Source organism: Trachurus japonicus, chromosome 22 (genome assembly GCF_045865225.1).
Source record: "Trachurus japonicus isolate A0001 chromosome 22, Traja_1.0".
Classification (NCBI taxonomy): Eukaryota; Metazoa; Chordata; class Actinopteri; order Carangiformes; family Carangidae; genus Trachurus; species Trachurus japonicus.
Window position 1 is genome coordinate 4,630,715 of NC_140928.1, and position 16,584 is coordinate 4,647,298.

General features: G+C 43.3%; 2 protein-coding genes across 4 annotated transcripts in view; one reads left to right on the plus strand and one right to left on the minus strand.

Moving 5' to 3' along the window:
* The window catches only part of trmt61a (tRNA methyltransferase 61A), a 27,046-nt gene extending 16,929 nt beyond the window's left edge, over positions 1–10,117 (minus strand). The window contains exons 1-2 of the mRNA XM_085767431.1: positions 9,959–10,117; positions 8,179–8,524 (exon numbers count right to left, since the gene is read on the minus strand). Coding sequence (XP_085623557.1) covers positions 8,179–8,509 — 331 coding nt within the window. The 5' untranslated portion in view covers positions 8,510–8,524; positions 9,959–10,117. The remainder of the gene's footprint in view (positions 1–8,178; positions 8,525–9,958) is intronic.
* ckba (creatine kinase, brain a) lies at positions 9,242–14,121 on the plus strand. Of its 3 annotated transcripts, none has more exons than XM_085767427.1 (8): positions 9,242–9,394; positions 11,915–12,102; positions 12,222–12,376; positions 12,544–12,676; positions 12,999–13,170; positions 13,256–13,379; positions 13,475–13,664; positions 13,772–14,121. In XM_085767427.1, the coding sequence occupies exons 1-8, from the start codon at positions 9,372–9,374 to the stop codon at positions 13,948–13,950; spliced, it is 1,164 nt and encodes a 387-aa protein (XP_085623553.1). In that variant the 5' UTR covers positions 9,242–9,371; the 3' UTR covers positions 13,951–14,121. The 3 variants fall into 3 exon arrangements, with proteins under 3 accessions (XP_085623553.1, XP_085623556.1, XP_085623555.1); XM_085767430.1 differs by lacking the exon at positions 9,242–9,394 and adding an exon at positions 10,747–10,860 and having other exon boundaries at positions 11,306–12,102; XM_085767429.1 differs by lacking the exons at positions 9,242–9,394; positions 11,915–12,102 and adding exons at positions 10,747–10,860; positions 11,306–11,507.
* Positions 14,122–16,584: the final 2,463 nt, after the last annotated feature.

Sequence of the window (16,584 nt, forward strand, 5' to 3'; positions counted from 1 at the left end):
AGTACGATTTTAAAAAAAAGAGAAAAGACAGAAGTTACAGTCTTATATAACAACAAAGAGCAGGAGGGACTGAAGCCTCAAGTGTTGGCAGCGTGGAGAAACTTCATAAGCACGAAACAAGACCACAGAGGAAACTGAGACCCGCCCTCTGCACATATTAAATATGTGAGTTCAGACACAGAGTCTGAGCAGCTGAGTCATGTTCTGACTCATTTGAAGGAATGTGGCATCTGTCTTCTTTTTAATGCAGCATGTTTATGGATATACACAGGGAACAATGACTGGTGGCCGCTTTTCCACCGAGCTGGTTCAGAGCCGGTGCCTGCACCGGTTCTTTGCTTTTCGACCGCCTTGGTTCTTAAAACTGGTTCCAAGCCAGCACCAACTCCTTGCTGGGCTAGAGCTAAGAACCGTATTAAGTTTGTCTGCTGTGCAATCGATGTAAACACAGTTGAAGCTTAGAAGCCGAGCTACAGGCGGTGGCTAACAACAGCTAACATCAAGACATATCGCCGTCAAAACCTAGTTGCTGGTGGCGGCAATTACGACTAAGACGGTTTCCTTTTCTCTTTTCTTTTCAACATTTTGGCAAATTGGCCCATTGCCATAATCTCTATAGTCTTAGCAGTAGGTTCGTTACCTTTAAAGGGACAACGAGGAGTTTCTATTTGGTTATAAAAAAGTCTCACGTTAATGTGGATTAATCTACGCTACCCACACTTGTTAGTGGGCCAATTTTCGATAAATATATCGTTTTGTCTCTATCGTTATTTTGTTATTATTAGTGGTGGCGGAAATGCTGGTCGAGCCGACCAGCGTTTCTTTACTTTCGGTTTTGTGGCGAGTCATGAGAACAACGCAACCGAATCGCCGTTTATGGTCGGAACTACGACGGTATGTGATCGTCTTCGAACCTCTGACTTTAATTCTTGATGAATGAAAACATGAGTCTGTCTCGCGCCGGTCAAAGAATTTCACGGTGCGCGCGGAGGCTTATAAATGTAGTGTGAAAACGCTTCGCTTTTCCAAAACTCCTCGTTGTCCCTTTAATTGTCGGTGCAAGCTACTTTTAGAACGGCGGAGCAGAGCCGTGAGCTGCTCAGAGCTACGCTACGAAGGCTAATGGGATTTCTTGGTTTCCCTCATCAAACTCATCAAATACACAATCCAACAACTCCAAAACGCTCTGGTGGACAAGTTGTGACCTGCACATCCACCACACTATGAGATAATAACAGAACGTTACCAGACAGAGTTGTTTTAGGAGCAACTGCAGAGACTGCCGGCTGAGGCTTGCCGACTCGTCTCCTAACGTTCTGTTATTATCTCATAGCATTTGGTGAGTTTGATGAGGGAAACCAAGAAATCCCATGAGCCTCCGTAGCGTAGCTCTGAGCAGCTCACTTCTCTGCCAGGCGTGATGCTCTGCAGCCAGATCTTATCCAGTTATACATATTAATGATCCTTAAAAACGGCCTCACGCAGCAACATTAGCCAGTGTGCATCCAGCATAATCAATAAACTCCTGCCTGTCTGGCTGAAACGTTCTTGCATGCTAAAAAAAAGTTTTGTATATCATTCGATGTGCACCTGATACATGTTTCTCTGTTGTACCTGATGTAATAACAGGTTTGTGTCCAGTAATTGCATTTAAGCACCGAGGCTGAGAGGTGGTTTACTGGATCTGTTTTCTGTTTTGATGCACAACCAAATGGCAAAACAAGGATTTTCCAAAGCTGTGATCATTGTCAAGACTCATGTGAAAAGATGAGTGTTGACGTTTCCACTGGCATTGGACAAAGCACCAGTCTAATTACTTTGGTTGGTATTTTTTGAGTTGATTTGATAGTCGACAGTCCAGAGAGAGAAGCAAATCGTCCCACTAAGGTAGGGGTTGGGGACATTTGTGACAAGGAGTGCCAGTAATGAGTGCGCCATTATCAACAATAACATAATGTTAAAATATGACACAAAATACAAAAACATTTCCAACATACCTGGAATTTTTTGCTGTTATTCACAAGGGCCTGGATTTCCATTTCAAAACACTGCTTTTTAGATTCAGAAACTTATGTAAAACATGTTGCACTGGAAGGGAAATGCTGAAACCTAGACTAGACTACAGTGCATGGATGCCAATATCACAGCTTAATCCTTTAAACCTTTAGGGGATAAAATCAAAGACACTGCAGCTACTGTGATCTTGTATTATTGGCACATATTAGACATAATTATTTCAGCCTTGCTGTACATGTCATGTTCTCGTCTTTGATTGATCTTAATTAACTGGAATAATGTTCACAGACAAAGTGATGCATCTAAATTGTCATGTTTTGTGCCCATTGACTTTTGATTTACTTCTTCACTGTGCTGCGCATGTGTTCGAGGGTCAGTGGTGCTTCACTGTTGAAATAAATGGTGATTTCTTTTTGCAAAACTTTGGTATAATGTTACGACACAACTCATTCTTAGACGTTTCTAACTTCAATGTTTTGACCTGCTGGTGGCGACAGATTAAATAGGTCATTAGGATTCATGCTATGAAGCTTTACGCAACAATTTCAAGTTGAGTTCGATCCAAATGTTGTTGAAATACTTTCCAACAGTCTTCGGAGACACACCTTGAGTGTTGCAACAGTGTTGTTGGCTGAAGCTAAATATGAATACTTGCTCCTTCGGGCCATTCTGGAGAGAGCTGCGTCTGTTTGATCTGCTGGCTCAGTCACAGTTCCCTCTTTCTTTTATTACAGACACTATTTTCAAAGATATAAGAGTCATGGGACCGTCTGTATCTGTGCTGCTGTACAGTTTGGTGTGTGTTGCACAGAAATGATAAAACGGTCGTTTTTAATGAGAGCTTTGATGCAAATTATCGAGGCAACCCTGTGACTCATATCAACGCCTCTAATCTGCTCCAAGAACAAGACGTCAAGTCGGTGGACAAGCGACTGACTGACTGACCGAGAGGAGGCAGAGATACAAGAGGACGACATGATGATGATGGTGGTGGGGGGAGGGGAGGTTGAGCCGCAGCCTGAGCCTGAGCCTGTGCTGGTGCTTTCTGTTCCCCCTCCGTCTGCATGAAACGCTGCGCAGCGATTGGCCGCACGAAGGAGCAAAAAAACCAGGACAGAAGTCAGAGACGTGAATATCCCTCGCAGGCAGAAATGAAAGTGAGAGTCGTTCTTCTTCCCGTCTTCAACGCAGTTTGGTCTCCATGGACCTCAGGAAACATCCGACCCCCTCAGTGCTGCTGCTGTTGTTGTTCATGTTGTCGTGGAGATGCTGTAGCCGCTCTGTTGGATGGAGGGTGTAGCTGTGTGGCGCCATTAGTGAAGCCTGATCAATGTGGCCTTTCAATACAGAAACTGCTGCAGCACATATTTGTTGTAAATATATATTTTTTTATGCCCATATGCATATATCGAATGTGCATCACAGATGTTTATTCTTGTCAGTATGGAAATGCAGCTGCTACAGCAATTAAACCGTCATGAGACCGGAGTCATGAAATTCCACCACACGTTTACAAGAAAACCTCCCCCTCTATCTCTCTCTCCATCATATCAGCTGTGAATTTAAGAATTAAATAAAAATGTATGCAAAGCCACAGACCAAAACGTCTGCAAATGTTTGTGTTTTTTGTTCTTAAATAATCAGAAAGTGGAGCCTCAGATGGGATGTTTATGGCCGGTGATGATACTGAAACTATCCAGTAAAAATAGATTCTTATTACCGATGAACTGGCCGATATTCCTCATGTTTACATAAATGATCCCTCAAATACAGTTCAAACAATATATGTCCTGGAGGATAAACATTTGACTGTTCAACAATAAATAACTTATTATTCAAAGTGGCCTCAGTGCAGCGCTGCAGTGAACTCAGGGAAAACGTCAATAAAACAAATGCAAATAACTAGAAAAATTCAAAGCAATGCAACAGCATCGTTTCTAAATTAAACCGCAGACAGTTTCCAGTTTGCCTGCAAAGATTAAAGGCCACATAAAAAGTTATCACATCGGTTCTTATCATCCAAAACAGAGTCTGATAAAGAAAAAAGAAATCTGCCGATTAAAGCAGAAGTAAGTGATATATTTGTGTTAATATAAGTCTTAAATAGTTCTATCTTCCGACAGCAATCACTTACATAGAGTGTTTGGACCGAAACACGGGTCTGTCAGTCACTCTGCTCTGCTCTGAGCCGAGGAGAAAACATTTATCCGTATCCTATAGTTTTTATCCAATGAGGAGAGAGAACGGCATGCAGGGCTGTGTGTGCAGCCAAGGAACGCCGTGAATGTGGCAACGCAGGGACGAGGACTGTTATGGTGCGTTCAAGGAAACTCGTATTTTTCCGACCGTGAAGTGGTACCAGTTCGATCTGGTACAAGTTCACCGGTCAGAAGTTACGAGTGGCCGTTATAGTGACTTTCACCGGTAAAACAGGTCGGAAAAACACGAGTGGGTTGCCTGAAACGCTACAAAGTCGTAAGTTGTGACTTGAAGCTGTAATTTACGATTTCAAAAGCCTGCCTGGAACGCAGCATTAGCGAAAACGACCGGACCACTTACTTCTGCTTTAAATCAATCTACGGCCTTTCAACAGTCTGGTAAGAAGCTAAATGACTTTAAACATCGGGTGTTTGCACAGATTAAATCATGAAAGTCTCCATCTGAAACAATCCATCACATGATCCCTCACTGGCTTCCCACCAACAACACTACAACACTACAGCTGCGTTCCTGGGATTGACGGAAAACACCAGAGGTATTATTAAAGCAGAAGTAAGTGATATATTTGTGTTAATATAAGTCTTAAATAGTTATATCTTCCGACAGCAATCACTTACATAGAGTGTTTGGTCTGAAACACGGGTCTGTCAGTCCCTCTGCTCTGCTCTGAGCCGAGGAGAAAACATTTATCGTATCCTACAGTTTTTATCCAATGAGGAGAGAGAACGGCATGCAGGGCTGTGTGTGCAGCCAAGGGACGCCGTGAATGTGGCGACGTAGGGACGAGGACTGTTATGGTGCGTTCAAGGAAACTCGTTTTTTTCCGACCTGTGAAGTCGTACCAGTTCAATCTGGTACATAGACTGTACAAAAAGACGTACTGGTACGATTTCACGGGTCGGAAGTTACGAGTGGCCGTTATAGTGACTTTCACCGGTAAAACAGGTCGGAAAAACACGAGTGGGTTGCCTGGAACGCTACAAAGTCGTAAGTTGTGACTTGAAGCTGTAATTTATGATTTCAAAAGCCTGCCTGGAACGCAGCATTAGCGAAAACGACCGGATCACTCACTTCTGCTTTAATGCTGCACTGGAGCTACTACTCACTATTACACTTCAAATTTCCACAAAAAGACATAAACAGTGAGAGACTGATTCAGAAGAAGCTGAAAAACTGAGCAGAAAACAAAGCATTTCTAACATCTTGTGCACTGTCACGCTGCGTTTCCTTCCAGGCTGCTGAATTTTTAACCGTCAGCATTTAAGGGGCACTCACAAGTTCCTCCTTCTGCTGTTGGAGGTCATTAACATGAACAGACCTTGAGGAGCACAGTGAATATTTGCTGTGCATACTTAACACTGAGGTGAAACACTGATACAGGTGTGAAAAGAATAAAACATTCAGTCCATAATTAGTGTCAAACACTCAACCCAAGGTGACTCGTTTTCAGCAGCGCCCAGCATGGAGCGCGAGTGAGAAGAGCCAACAAAATTATCACCTGTAATCTGTGTGTGTGTGTGTGTTTAAACAGCTCGCTGACAAACAGTCTCTCCTCCGCTGGACAACAGCTATTACAGGAGAACAGAGAGTCAGGCTGAATGTTATGAGTCACCACAGAGCTGTAAAAAAAAAAAATACACTGATTACCACCTCACTGACACATGATGATACTCAGGTGTTGTTATGTGCAGCTTCATTACAAAACCATCTAATTAACTGAGTATTTAAACCTGCTATTGTTCCTAATTAAAGTGAATGGGGGGAAGTGGTGTCAGAAGTTTGCACTGTACTGTACTGCATGTGCACACACAGACACACACACACATTATTAAATATACATAAAGAGCAGCAGCAGAGTAATGTGACACCGACCGATGCAGATGGTGCAGCCCTCTCCATACTGCTGACTAAACCCGATTTCCTGCTGGACTCATTCATCACCTCTCCAATCTCATCTCACACGCACACACTTTTACGATCAATAACGTGACATGCGCACAAGCCTGCCAGCAGTAAAACACACTGAAGGACTGCACAAACGTCCACTCCCATCCCCCTCTCTGCTCTCTGACACTGAAAGGAAACCAAGAAACCAACCAACACACTCTGAGTGATTGCTTCTCTGCTGCCTCCTTCTCCTCCTACTTCTTTGTCGTCGTCGTCTTCCATTTCCATTTGTTAAATTGCAGAGATTGGATGAAATGACAGGGGAATTTAGAGGCAGGACAAAATGTGACAAAGTCAATAAATAAAAAGTGGCGTTACATAATCGCCCTTTGCACATCTGTAGCGTTCCTATGATGTTTAACAGAAACAGCTGAGGCTCTGTGTGTCAGAACATCTGGAGAAGGTGTGAGCTGCTGCTGCTGATGCTGGGGAAATGATTTGAGGTCGCACTAAATAATAAAATATGGGCTGCAACAGAACACGACATCCCACACCAACAAGAAATGGTGTTGGGTGATGAAACAAATCAAAACCTGAGAATTACATACAGGATTTCTCTGAGCCCTAAAGCAGAAAATATTGAGAATTAATCCGCTCATTCATGCTGACGTCCAGCCAGACAAATGTGCTGTCTTCACATGCTGTTGTAGCCGTTTGCATGTTAATATGTGCAGCGTCAAATGCACTATTATCATGCTTCGTGTCTATTTCCTTCCAGTGGGCTCTGAGAGCTGCAGAAACGTGGGGAAACTACACGTATACATCCTGTGCAGACACTGATAGGGGAACGCAGCTGCTGCTTTCGGTTTGCGTTCGAGTCGTGGTTGCTTTATTCAGTCTTACACTATTGAGTATAAGGCTGAACGATATGCAAAGTTGTTTGAAAAATCATGTTGCAATAACTCTGGAAGACACTGCAGTTGCAATATGAGTCACGATTTCAGTTGGAGTGATGATACATTTAATTTTTGCTGAAAATGTTTAAAAATGATGTTTGGGGCTTGTACAAAAACATGCATGTGCTCTTAGGTGTGGAAAACATGTTTTGCAGATGGGAGGCTTCCCTGTAGAACCACAATATTTATGGTGCTAACAAAGCACAGCAATGTTGTGAGTGACGCATTTGACCTTTATGAAAGACACAGTAGCACTTGGCCATTTGGATATTGCACGTGATTTTTGTTGATTATGCAGCCACATATAGTGCCTTAAATAAAAAAAGTCTCATAACATAGCATATCTGATGTCTTGTCATTCTGCAGCCTGTGTGTCCCTTTTGTTATGCAAAATATATGTTTGTGTCAGTATGTTTTTCTGCACAAATTCAAATACATATCAAAGATCCTAATGTGCACATTGAATTCATAAGAGGTGGTAAAGGACGATGTTTGGTTTAATCTGTATCTGTGTATCTAAATGGTTCTGTAAAACTCACACAGCAACCATGTTTCCATCCACGTGTTTTTTTCGCATTAGGTGATATCGAATTAAAGATGCCTTATGGAAACAGTAAAATTTGATAAATGTCATGAATATCGATCGATCTCATTGGATTTTCTCTTGATCGATAAAAAGTTCATGTGACAGTTCTCTGCCAGATAAATGTGAGTTGCGATCATGTTTTATGTCAATTCTGCTACTTATTTCCAGCTGTTCAACGACACGGCGGGAATAAACAAAGAAAGACGCAGGTGTACAGGCGGACAGACTCCGATAATCGGTTAAAGATGAAGGATGGATGTCCTTCTGTTTTGCGATTTAGTACAAAAATGAATGGAACACAGTAAACTGCAAGAAAACGATTCGATACACCAATATGACCGCAAAACAGCTTAGATGGAAACGCACTTGAACTGGTGTTATTCGCATTAATATTTTTATCAATCTTCAGATAATTCGACTGACAAGTGGATAGAAACATGGCATGTGACACCCCTACTTCTTAAACACCTCTACGGTTACATAACGCCGACATTAACGTGACTCCGTCCTCACCTGACTCGCAGACGATGGACCCCGGCTTCAGCTCCAGCATCATGGTGATGGTGGCGATGTCCGTGGTGTAGAGGATCTGCGTGCGGTGCGGCAGGCAGAGCGTCCACAGCTCAGGCGTGGGGTGAAGCACGTGGACCCAGCCGCCTTTGCTGCAGGTGACCTTCGACCCGTACCGCTGTCCGATCAGGTCCGTCGAATGGCGAATGACCCCGTAGCGGGTTTGTGTTTGGGCGCCCTGCTGCACTTTGACGGGCATCTTGGAGTCATGGCCCAGGTAGACGATGGCGACGTCCCCGTCCTTAATGTAGTCTGAATACTCCACAAAACTCATGGTGAACACGTCAGTCTGCAACAAGATGGTGGTTTTATTAGTTTAAAGTTTAAACTAATAAAACTAATCAATACTGAACAATAAAATTCAGGTTCATGGATCTTTGGGCCTTTTCCTGACATACCTGGACAGTATTTTTGATTATAACAAGTAGAGGACATGGACATCTTTATGCAGTATTCAAATATGCTCAAATGTTACAGATAAGATAATCAAATTTTTTATTAGGCTGAACTTATTCCACGCTTAGTAACTTACTCATCTAATGTGTTCCCTTCATCTATGTAGGTGGCAAACGCACTTAAACTGGACTCAAATGACACATCCTAAAGATCGTTGTTTATCTTGATACAGAGAACCAATATATTACCTCAAAATGTAGTAATTTTTATGTTATTATAATAAAATATAAACCTCTGAAGCTGTGTGTATTCATAATGTTAAATCACACACAACATTACCTGTCATATAACAATTTCACATTGCTTGTTTGGCAATGTAAACCTGCAAATATACTGTTGTTGTTGTTGTTGTTGTTGTTGTTGTTGAACATTTGAAGACACCATCTTGGTAGATAAATCAAAAACTATGAAATAAATAAATTATGTGTATGTGGATAACACAAATGGCCACAGATTTGTCTTCAGTTATCATCTGGAGAAATCGTTAATTTAAAAATCAAACAATAACAATTACACGGTTTGTTTCTTAGATACAGAATCTCGCGTGTTGGCCGTTGTTGTTTATATTCAATTTTTGGAATAACGTTTAACAGTAGTTTGATTTTTAAAAACTCCTAAACCTCAAAGAGAGAAGACGGATTTTATTTCACTGCTCTAGAAGAAGGAAAAAAAACAAAACAATGTCGGACAACATCGAGAAAATGTGAGTGAGATTAATGTCGTGTCAAGATAATGTTACATTTCTCTTGTGTTTTCAAAGAAAATCTGTGTTTTGTGTCGAGGTTTTGGTTTCACATTCAGTTTGTCCCCTGTGAGTTTTGCTAGACTTAGCCAGAGAGGAGCTACATTGTTAAGGGCAGGCTTAGCCTTGATAGAAAACGATAAATGGTAACACAAATCTCAAAAGAAAGGTTTACTTTAAACTGAATTAGCCACTTTGTAACGTTAGCCACCAGTTAGTTTGAGGAGGACTTTATCTTATCTGACGCTAACACAACTAGCTGATTCACCGTTAGTTAGCCAGCAGCTAACGTTCAGTTATCGGCTTACATGCTTGATACAGTTTTAAAAAAACATCACAACTGATCATCCCACACATGCAAGCAAAGAGTCACAGTGCAAAATGTCTGTAAACCTGTGTAACTTTTATACCGAGACGCTAGTGAGTTTTGCGTTCAACTTGCTACCAGCTAACATGCTAACGTTAGCAACCGTTACCGTTCTGAACAGTTCAAAACTAAACAACCGTTGGCGACGCTCGACCTACCTGCGTCCACAACAACCGTTTCAACCGTTGGTGTTCAAAACGAACACAAAACACGGCCAATGTCGACTGTTTTCTGCTCTTTAGTGTAACCGTACGTGCATGTGGAGTAGCAGTGACAGCTTACCCATTCATTTCCCCCACACACGTGGTGTTGTTTTCAGGGGAAGTTGAGTGAGTCAACGGGACCGGATGGTGAACTGGTCCGCCGATCTGTAACCTCCGTCCGCACACAGAGCCCAATCACGGGCGTAGTGCGGATGATTTGTAGATCTGCGATCCACAGCAGACACCGCAGATTTTTTTTTAACAAATAACGTTAGTTAAAAACATTATGATAAAGCAACTTTATTTAGAGCGCTTTCGTTTGAAAATTAACGTTACACCATGTTTATGCTTTTTAATTCTCGTCAGTATGACAGAAAGCAAGTTATGTGCCTAAAACTGCACTGTAAAACTGTTGCTTTTGTAATGTCAAAAAAGCTGATTTAATTGTGCAGCTTTTTGCATTTAAATGGTAGGCCTATGTAACTTAATTTCCTCTCAATGTAACCTATGTGGAGCAATATGAGATGGAAGCTGATGAATCGGGTTGTATGATGTGATTTTATTTGCAAAAATGCTAGTTATTATTCATAAATGTGAATCAGTAGTGAAATCTCAGTGTGTAGAAGAAGGAGTCGCCCTCCGGAGCCGAGTCAGCGCATCCAATTGAATGAATGGACTACAAATACCGACCAATGGGAGGAGAGATGCTCCGCTATAAATGACGATCTCAAGTCATCAGCCGCACCGGAGAGCAGCAGGGACGCCGCTGGTGGTTTGTGAGCTCCTCGGTCGGAAAAATAGGGATCTTCGTATCAACCCCTGGTAGTAGTAGTAGTGCACAAGTCCGTCAACAACAGGTAGGAGGTTATTTCACTCAGATTCCGAGACACACACGCGTGATTTCTTTTTTTCATTTGTTCATTTTTTTTAACGATGCTAGAAGGGCGGTGCAGACAGACAGGGCATCACGGCCTCTGAATGTGTCCGCTCTTCACCACAGGGATTAATGTGAACTCTGCAGAGGCTTATGAGATAATGTAAAATGATAGGATCCATAAATGCCTCTAAAAGTAGATTAAGTAACTGGTGCATGCTTCGGCTTTTGTCTGAATGCACTCAGGACGCTGCGTTCACTGCAGGCTCCGACTCATTTATCTGATGTGGTTCAGTCTTCTATGCTAAATTCAAACATATTATGTAAATGTCGGACTGAGCTGTAGACGTAAAGCCGACTGTCTGCGCCGAGCAACTCGGGTCTATTTCGCTGCTTTTCACCGTGTCTTCCCTCCATCCTCCGCCCAGGGATCAGCCATGCCTTTCGGTAACACACACAACCAGATGAAGATGAAGTACGCTTCGGATAAGGAGTTCCCGGACCTCACCAAACACAACAATCACATGGCCAAGATCCTGACTCCTGCCATTTACGAGAAGCTGAGGAGCAAACAGACCCCCAGTGGATTTACTCTGGATGATGTCATCCAGACCGGGGTTGATAACCCAGGTAAAAACTCAAGCGGCTTTCCGGCGGAGCGGCCATCTGCCGTGGCTCATCGACCGCGGTTAATGGCGCGCGGAGCTCCGTGTTCCTGCGGGGGAACACGGGCAGCTTTTTGCACTGTGACCTTGCTGCAGGGATAAAGTGTGAGCAACAGATTCAGACATATGGAGACCAGTTAGCTGCTGCCCCCTCCTCCATTATCACAGATACACTTCACAGCTTTATTATAGAAAATGGTAAAAGATTACAGTGTTGCATAATGTATGCAGAGAGCAGCTGATAATCCACAGCTGTGTCAGAGTGAAGCTGAGCAGAGTGTGGCTGCTTCCAGCTTTTAACAGTCCCAGTTTAGAGTTCCTGTACCTGTAAACGACGCCTGTGCTCACTCTGTAGACTGTGTTTCTGTTTAGCTCTGAGAATATGGCCAAGCTGACCCTGAAGAGGCTGTCAGCTGAGGACGAGTTCCCAGATCTCAGTCAGCACAACAACCACATGGCCAAGTTCTTAACCCAGGACATGTACAAGATGCTGAGAGAGCGAGCTACTCCCAACGGCGTCACCATAGATGGTGTCATTCAGACAGGGGTTGACAATCCTGGTACAGTAACGGTCCCACCCTGAGGCCTCGTGTCACTCAGCACATTCAGATAGTGAGGATGTAAGTCTGTCTGTGTTTCCTGTCCCATTGTCTCCTCTGACCCCGTCGTCTCTGTGCAGGCCACCCCTTCATCATGACCGTGGGCTGCGTGGCCGGAGACGAGGAGACGTACGAGGTCTTCAAGGAGCTGCTGGACCCCGTGATCGAGGACCGTCATGGAGGATACAAGCCCTCAGACAAGCACAAGACCGACCTCAACTCAGACAACCTGAAGGTACTGCGTTTCATTTCATTCATACGTTTATTTGAAATGGGACTCTGCATTTTCATGAACATACAAAATGATGATAATTTGTTGCAAATAAGCCAGACAGAGCTCATTTCCATCTGCAGCTCTGAGCCACCGTCCACCAGAAACTAACGTGTGTCGTTCTCTCTCAGGGAGGCGACGACCTCGACCCCAACTACGTCCTGAGCTCCCGAGTCCGAACAGGCCGCAGCATCCGCGGGTACTGTCTGCCGCCACACTGCAGCCGAGGAGAGAGACGAGCAGTGGAGCAGCTCTCCATCGAAGGTGAGGACGACACGGTGGCGACGGTGACATCAGCACCGAGACGTGTCTCCAGCTCAGTGATCGTTATATAATAAAGCTGAAGTATCTGAGGCCAAGAGAAGTGAAGCCTTTAGTGCAGCAGACAGCGCCCTCCGGTGGCAGCAGGTGGAGAAACAGCACAGTGAATGTAAAGCAGACTGATGAGAACATCAGTTACAATAAAGTCATCGTAGTTTCCCAAAGTTAATTTACTAAACAGCTTCAGGCAAAGGAAACAGAATATTCCTGCAGTTCAGAAGCTGGAACTTTAAGTTTTCATGTTTTTCAAACATCTGTCCTGCAGCTCTGGACTCTCTGAGCGGAGACCTGAAGGGGAAATACTTCGCCCTGAAGAACATGACTGACGCAGAGCAGCAGCAGCTCATCGACGACCACTTCCTGTTCGACAAGCCAGTGTCTCCTCTGCTGCTGGCGTCTGGGATGGCCCGCGACTGGCCCGACGCCAGGGGCATCTGGTGAGAGGCTTCGTCTCTCAGTCTGTAAATCTCTGTCTGCAGAGCTCATGTTGGAGGAAACTGAATCCTCTGTTTGTGTCTTCAGGCACAACGACAACAAGACATTCCTGGTGTGGGTGAACGAGGAGGACCACCTGCGTGTGATCTCCATGCAGAAAGGAGGCAACATGAAGGAGGTGTTCCAGCGCTTCTGCACCGGACTCACCAAGGTCGGAAACAGGAAACACCACGACTCATCATTAGTCTTCATTATTACACACAACACGAGTGTCTGACAGTCTGGTTCTGTTCTGTTTCTGTTCAGATTGAGGACCTGTTCAAGGCGAAGGGCAGCCCCTTCATGTGGAACGAGCACCTGGGCTACGTCCTCACCTGCCCATCCAACCTGGGCACCGGCCTGCGTGCGGGTGTGCACGTAAAGATCCCCCACATGAGCAAACACGCCAAGTTCGAGGAAGTTCTCAAGAGGATGAGGCTCCAGAAACGTGGAACAGGTACGAGAACCTGGAGGAGAAACACTGTTTTACTGGAACGATGAGTAGAAGCAGTTCCTGTTGGACATACACATGTATTTAATGTTTGTTGTGTCTCTTTGTCTCAGGCGGCGTGGACACAGCGGCTGTGGGCGGAACCTTCGACATCTCCAACGCCGACAGACTGGGCTTCTCTGAGGTGGAGCTGGTGCAGATGGTCGTCGATGGAGTCAAACTGCTGGTCGAGATGGAGAAGAAGCTGGAGAAGGGTCAGTCCATCGATGACATGATGCCCGCCCAGAAGTAAAGCCCCCTGCCTCCCCTCTCCCCCCTCCCCCTCTCTCCCTCTGTCTGAATGAATGTCTGACTCCGTCCTGGATGCTTCTGTATCACAGTTTGGATTGTTTATTTAAAATAACATGGCTCCTGTAAGGTGATGATGGATTTGAAATAAAATAAAGTTCTGGTTGAAGTTGAACTCTGACTCCTGGATTGACTGAACTGGTGCCGGTGTAAAGATTCCCAGTGCTCCCATCAGCAGCACTGGTTGTCATGGTGACACAAGAGCAGCTCCGGATTCATCTCTACCTCCATAAAACTTCACTCAGGGGAAACAGATAAGATGATACTTATAATGTCTCAAATGAACATGTGCAGCCAGACCCATGATGAGGATTCAAACACGTGTCCCTGAACACAACACGCCACATCTTGTTCAGGCCTGTTGTTCGAAAGTAGAATAAAGATATCCAGGATAAGTGGAAAAGCCAGGTTGGACAAAGTCTCCTAAGTCCATCCTGGTTTAGTTGGTTGTTCAAACGCTGAGCCAGGCTGAGGAGCAGCGGCTTTGTCAAGCCAGGTGGAACTTATTCTCTTGTCAGTAGAGACAGAGATTGATCACAGATTCACCGATGAGAGGACAGGTGTGGCTACTTTCCTCCAATCAACAGGACCTTAATGTTGACGTCAGGTGACTCACCTCTCTTAAAATTAAAAAAAAAAAGCACCGCTGCTGTCGTAAAGCTCAGAGAGAGCACGGAGGACAACTGTGGTCTGATTTAATAATCCAAAACTATAATCACAACTCAAGTTCCTTTCACAAATTAACAGTTGTGCACTTTGCCTTAATGATGAGCAGTGGAAGATGATTAATTGCACAAATCTGAAGTAAAGTTTACAGCACATGGCCAAATGTGCAACAGGTGAAAATTAATTAAATATTAGAACATTATGCTGTTTGGTGCTTCAATAAATTGCCGATAACAATGATGACGAGGTCTATAAATTATTTGGAAGGTGTTCACACTCTTATTTCTTATTTTCTTACCTCAACCAATATTTAGGCCAATATAATCGTAACATATTTTATGAAAATAATTTTGAAGGCCCAATTATGAAAAAAAAGCCTAATAAATATTATAAATGTTTCATGTTTTTTGATTATTGTTAATGCATTTTATTTGTTTATAATTCAGGCCAATATGTACATAAGAACATGTATGAAACCCATTGATTTCTGATCAGAGTGACTGCTGACTTCACAGATAAAGACAACAGAATCAACTTAGCCTGGCTGTTAGCCTGGTCTGGAGCAGGCTAGCTGCAGAGAATAAATCACCATAGTAACTTGACCAGGATAAAGGTATCCAGCTTTCGAACAACCGACTTGAGGCTAAATTCAGCCAGGATAACCAACATGGCTTAATCCCTTATCTAGGTTTCGAACAACAGGCAGTAATTCTGTGTTGGTAAAGCATCCTCTACACAGGAGTCCTATTGTCCAGCACTCTGGTGCATTATGGGAAATGTAGCCATGTAGCCATGTATTTTCAGTTTAGACTCATGACACCACAGATTCTTCAGTGACTTGACTGAGTTTGATATGTAGGCTAAGGGATAGTGTATAGTTCAGAGGTTGTTATGGAGAAATAAACCCTGAAAGTATGCAACCCTGACGCAAAGTGGAGTAACTTCCTGTCCAGCAACAGTGACAAAATCACATCGACCAGTGCACTTTGACATTTTCAAACAAATTATAAAAAATTAAACTATAAAAAGTAAAATCACCATCTGAGCTCTATAGCAGGAAGTTTATTCAATTCAAAGCCCCTTCACAATAAAAGCACGGTGTTTAATTTGTTGTTCTAAAGACACATTTTAGATTTGTGGTCGTCTAAATGTGGAAAAATAAAACAGTTTTCCTCCAACATGTAGTGGAACACTTTAAGTAATTTATTGAAGATTTATTTTTACTTTGTTTTATTGGAGGAACTGTACAACACCCGGTGTCTCACAAAAGCCAAGAAAATTGTGAATGACCCATCTCATCCCGGACACTCACAGTTTGAGCTCCTGCCATCAGGCAGACGCTATAGGGCATTAAAAACCCACACAAACTGGCTCAAGAACAGTTTTTATGCCAGAGCCACAGCTGCACTTAACACGGCCAGCATATAAACATGCAGAATGTGAATACGTGTTGTTGTTGTTTCCTGTATGTGTTTTTTTAATTTATCTTATTTATTTATTTATTATAGATAGTTGATATATATATATTTTTATTTTTTTCCTAACTTGCACTTTAAGGACGGCGCCCAATTTCATTGTACTTGTGCAATGGCAATAAAGACATTCAGCTGATTCAACTTCAGGTGTTGAAATATTAGTGGATTTAAGAACCATAAACCATCTCAGTGTCGTTTCACATCTCCTCTGTGTCCAGATAGAAAAGATCAGCGTGAGACAGGACGTTCAAGTTGACAGGAGTGACTCAGTGTGGACGTTGACTCTCTACAGTGTTTCTGAAAGCGTTGATGATCCAGACGCTGGTGAACAAAGACACGGGGGTCAAGGGTTAATGTGTTTATTTATTTTCTCCTCTTCATGACGACTGTTGGGGTGAAGAGAACTTTGGTTCATTAAACAACAATAACAGCTGCTA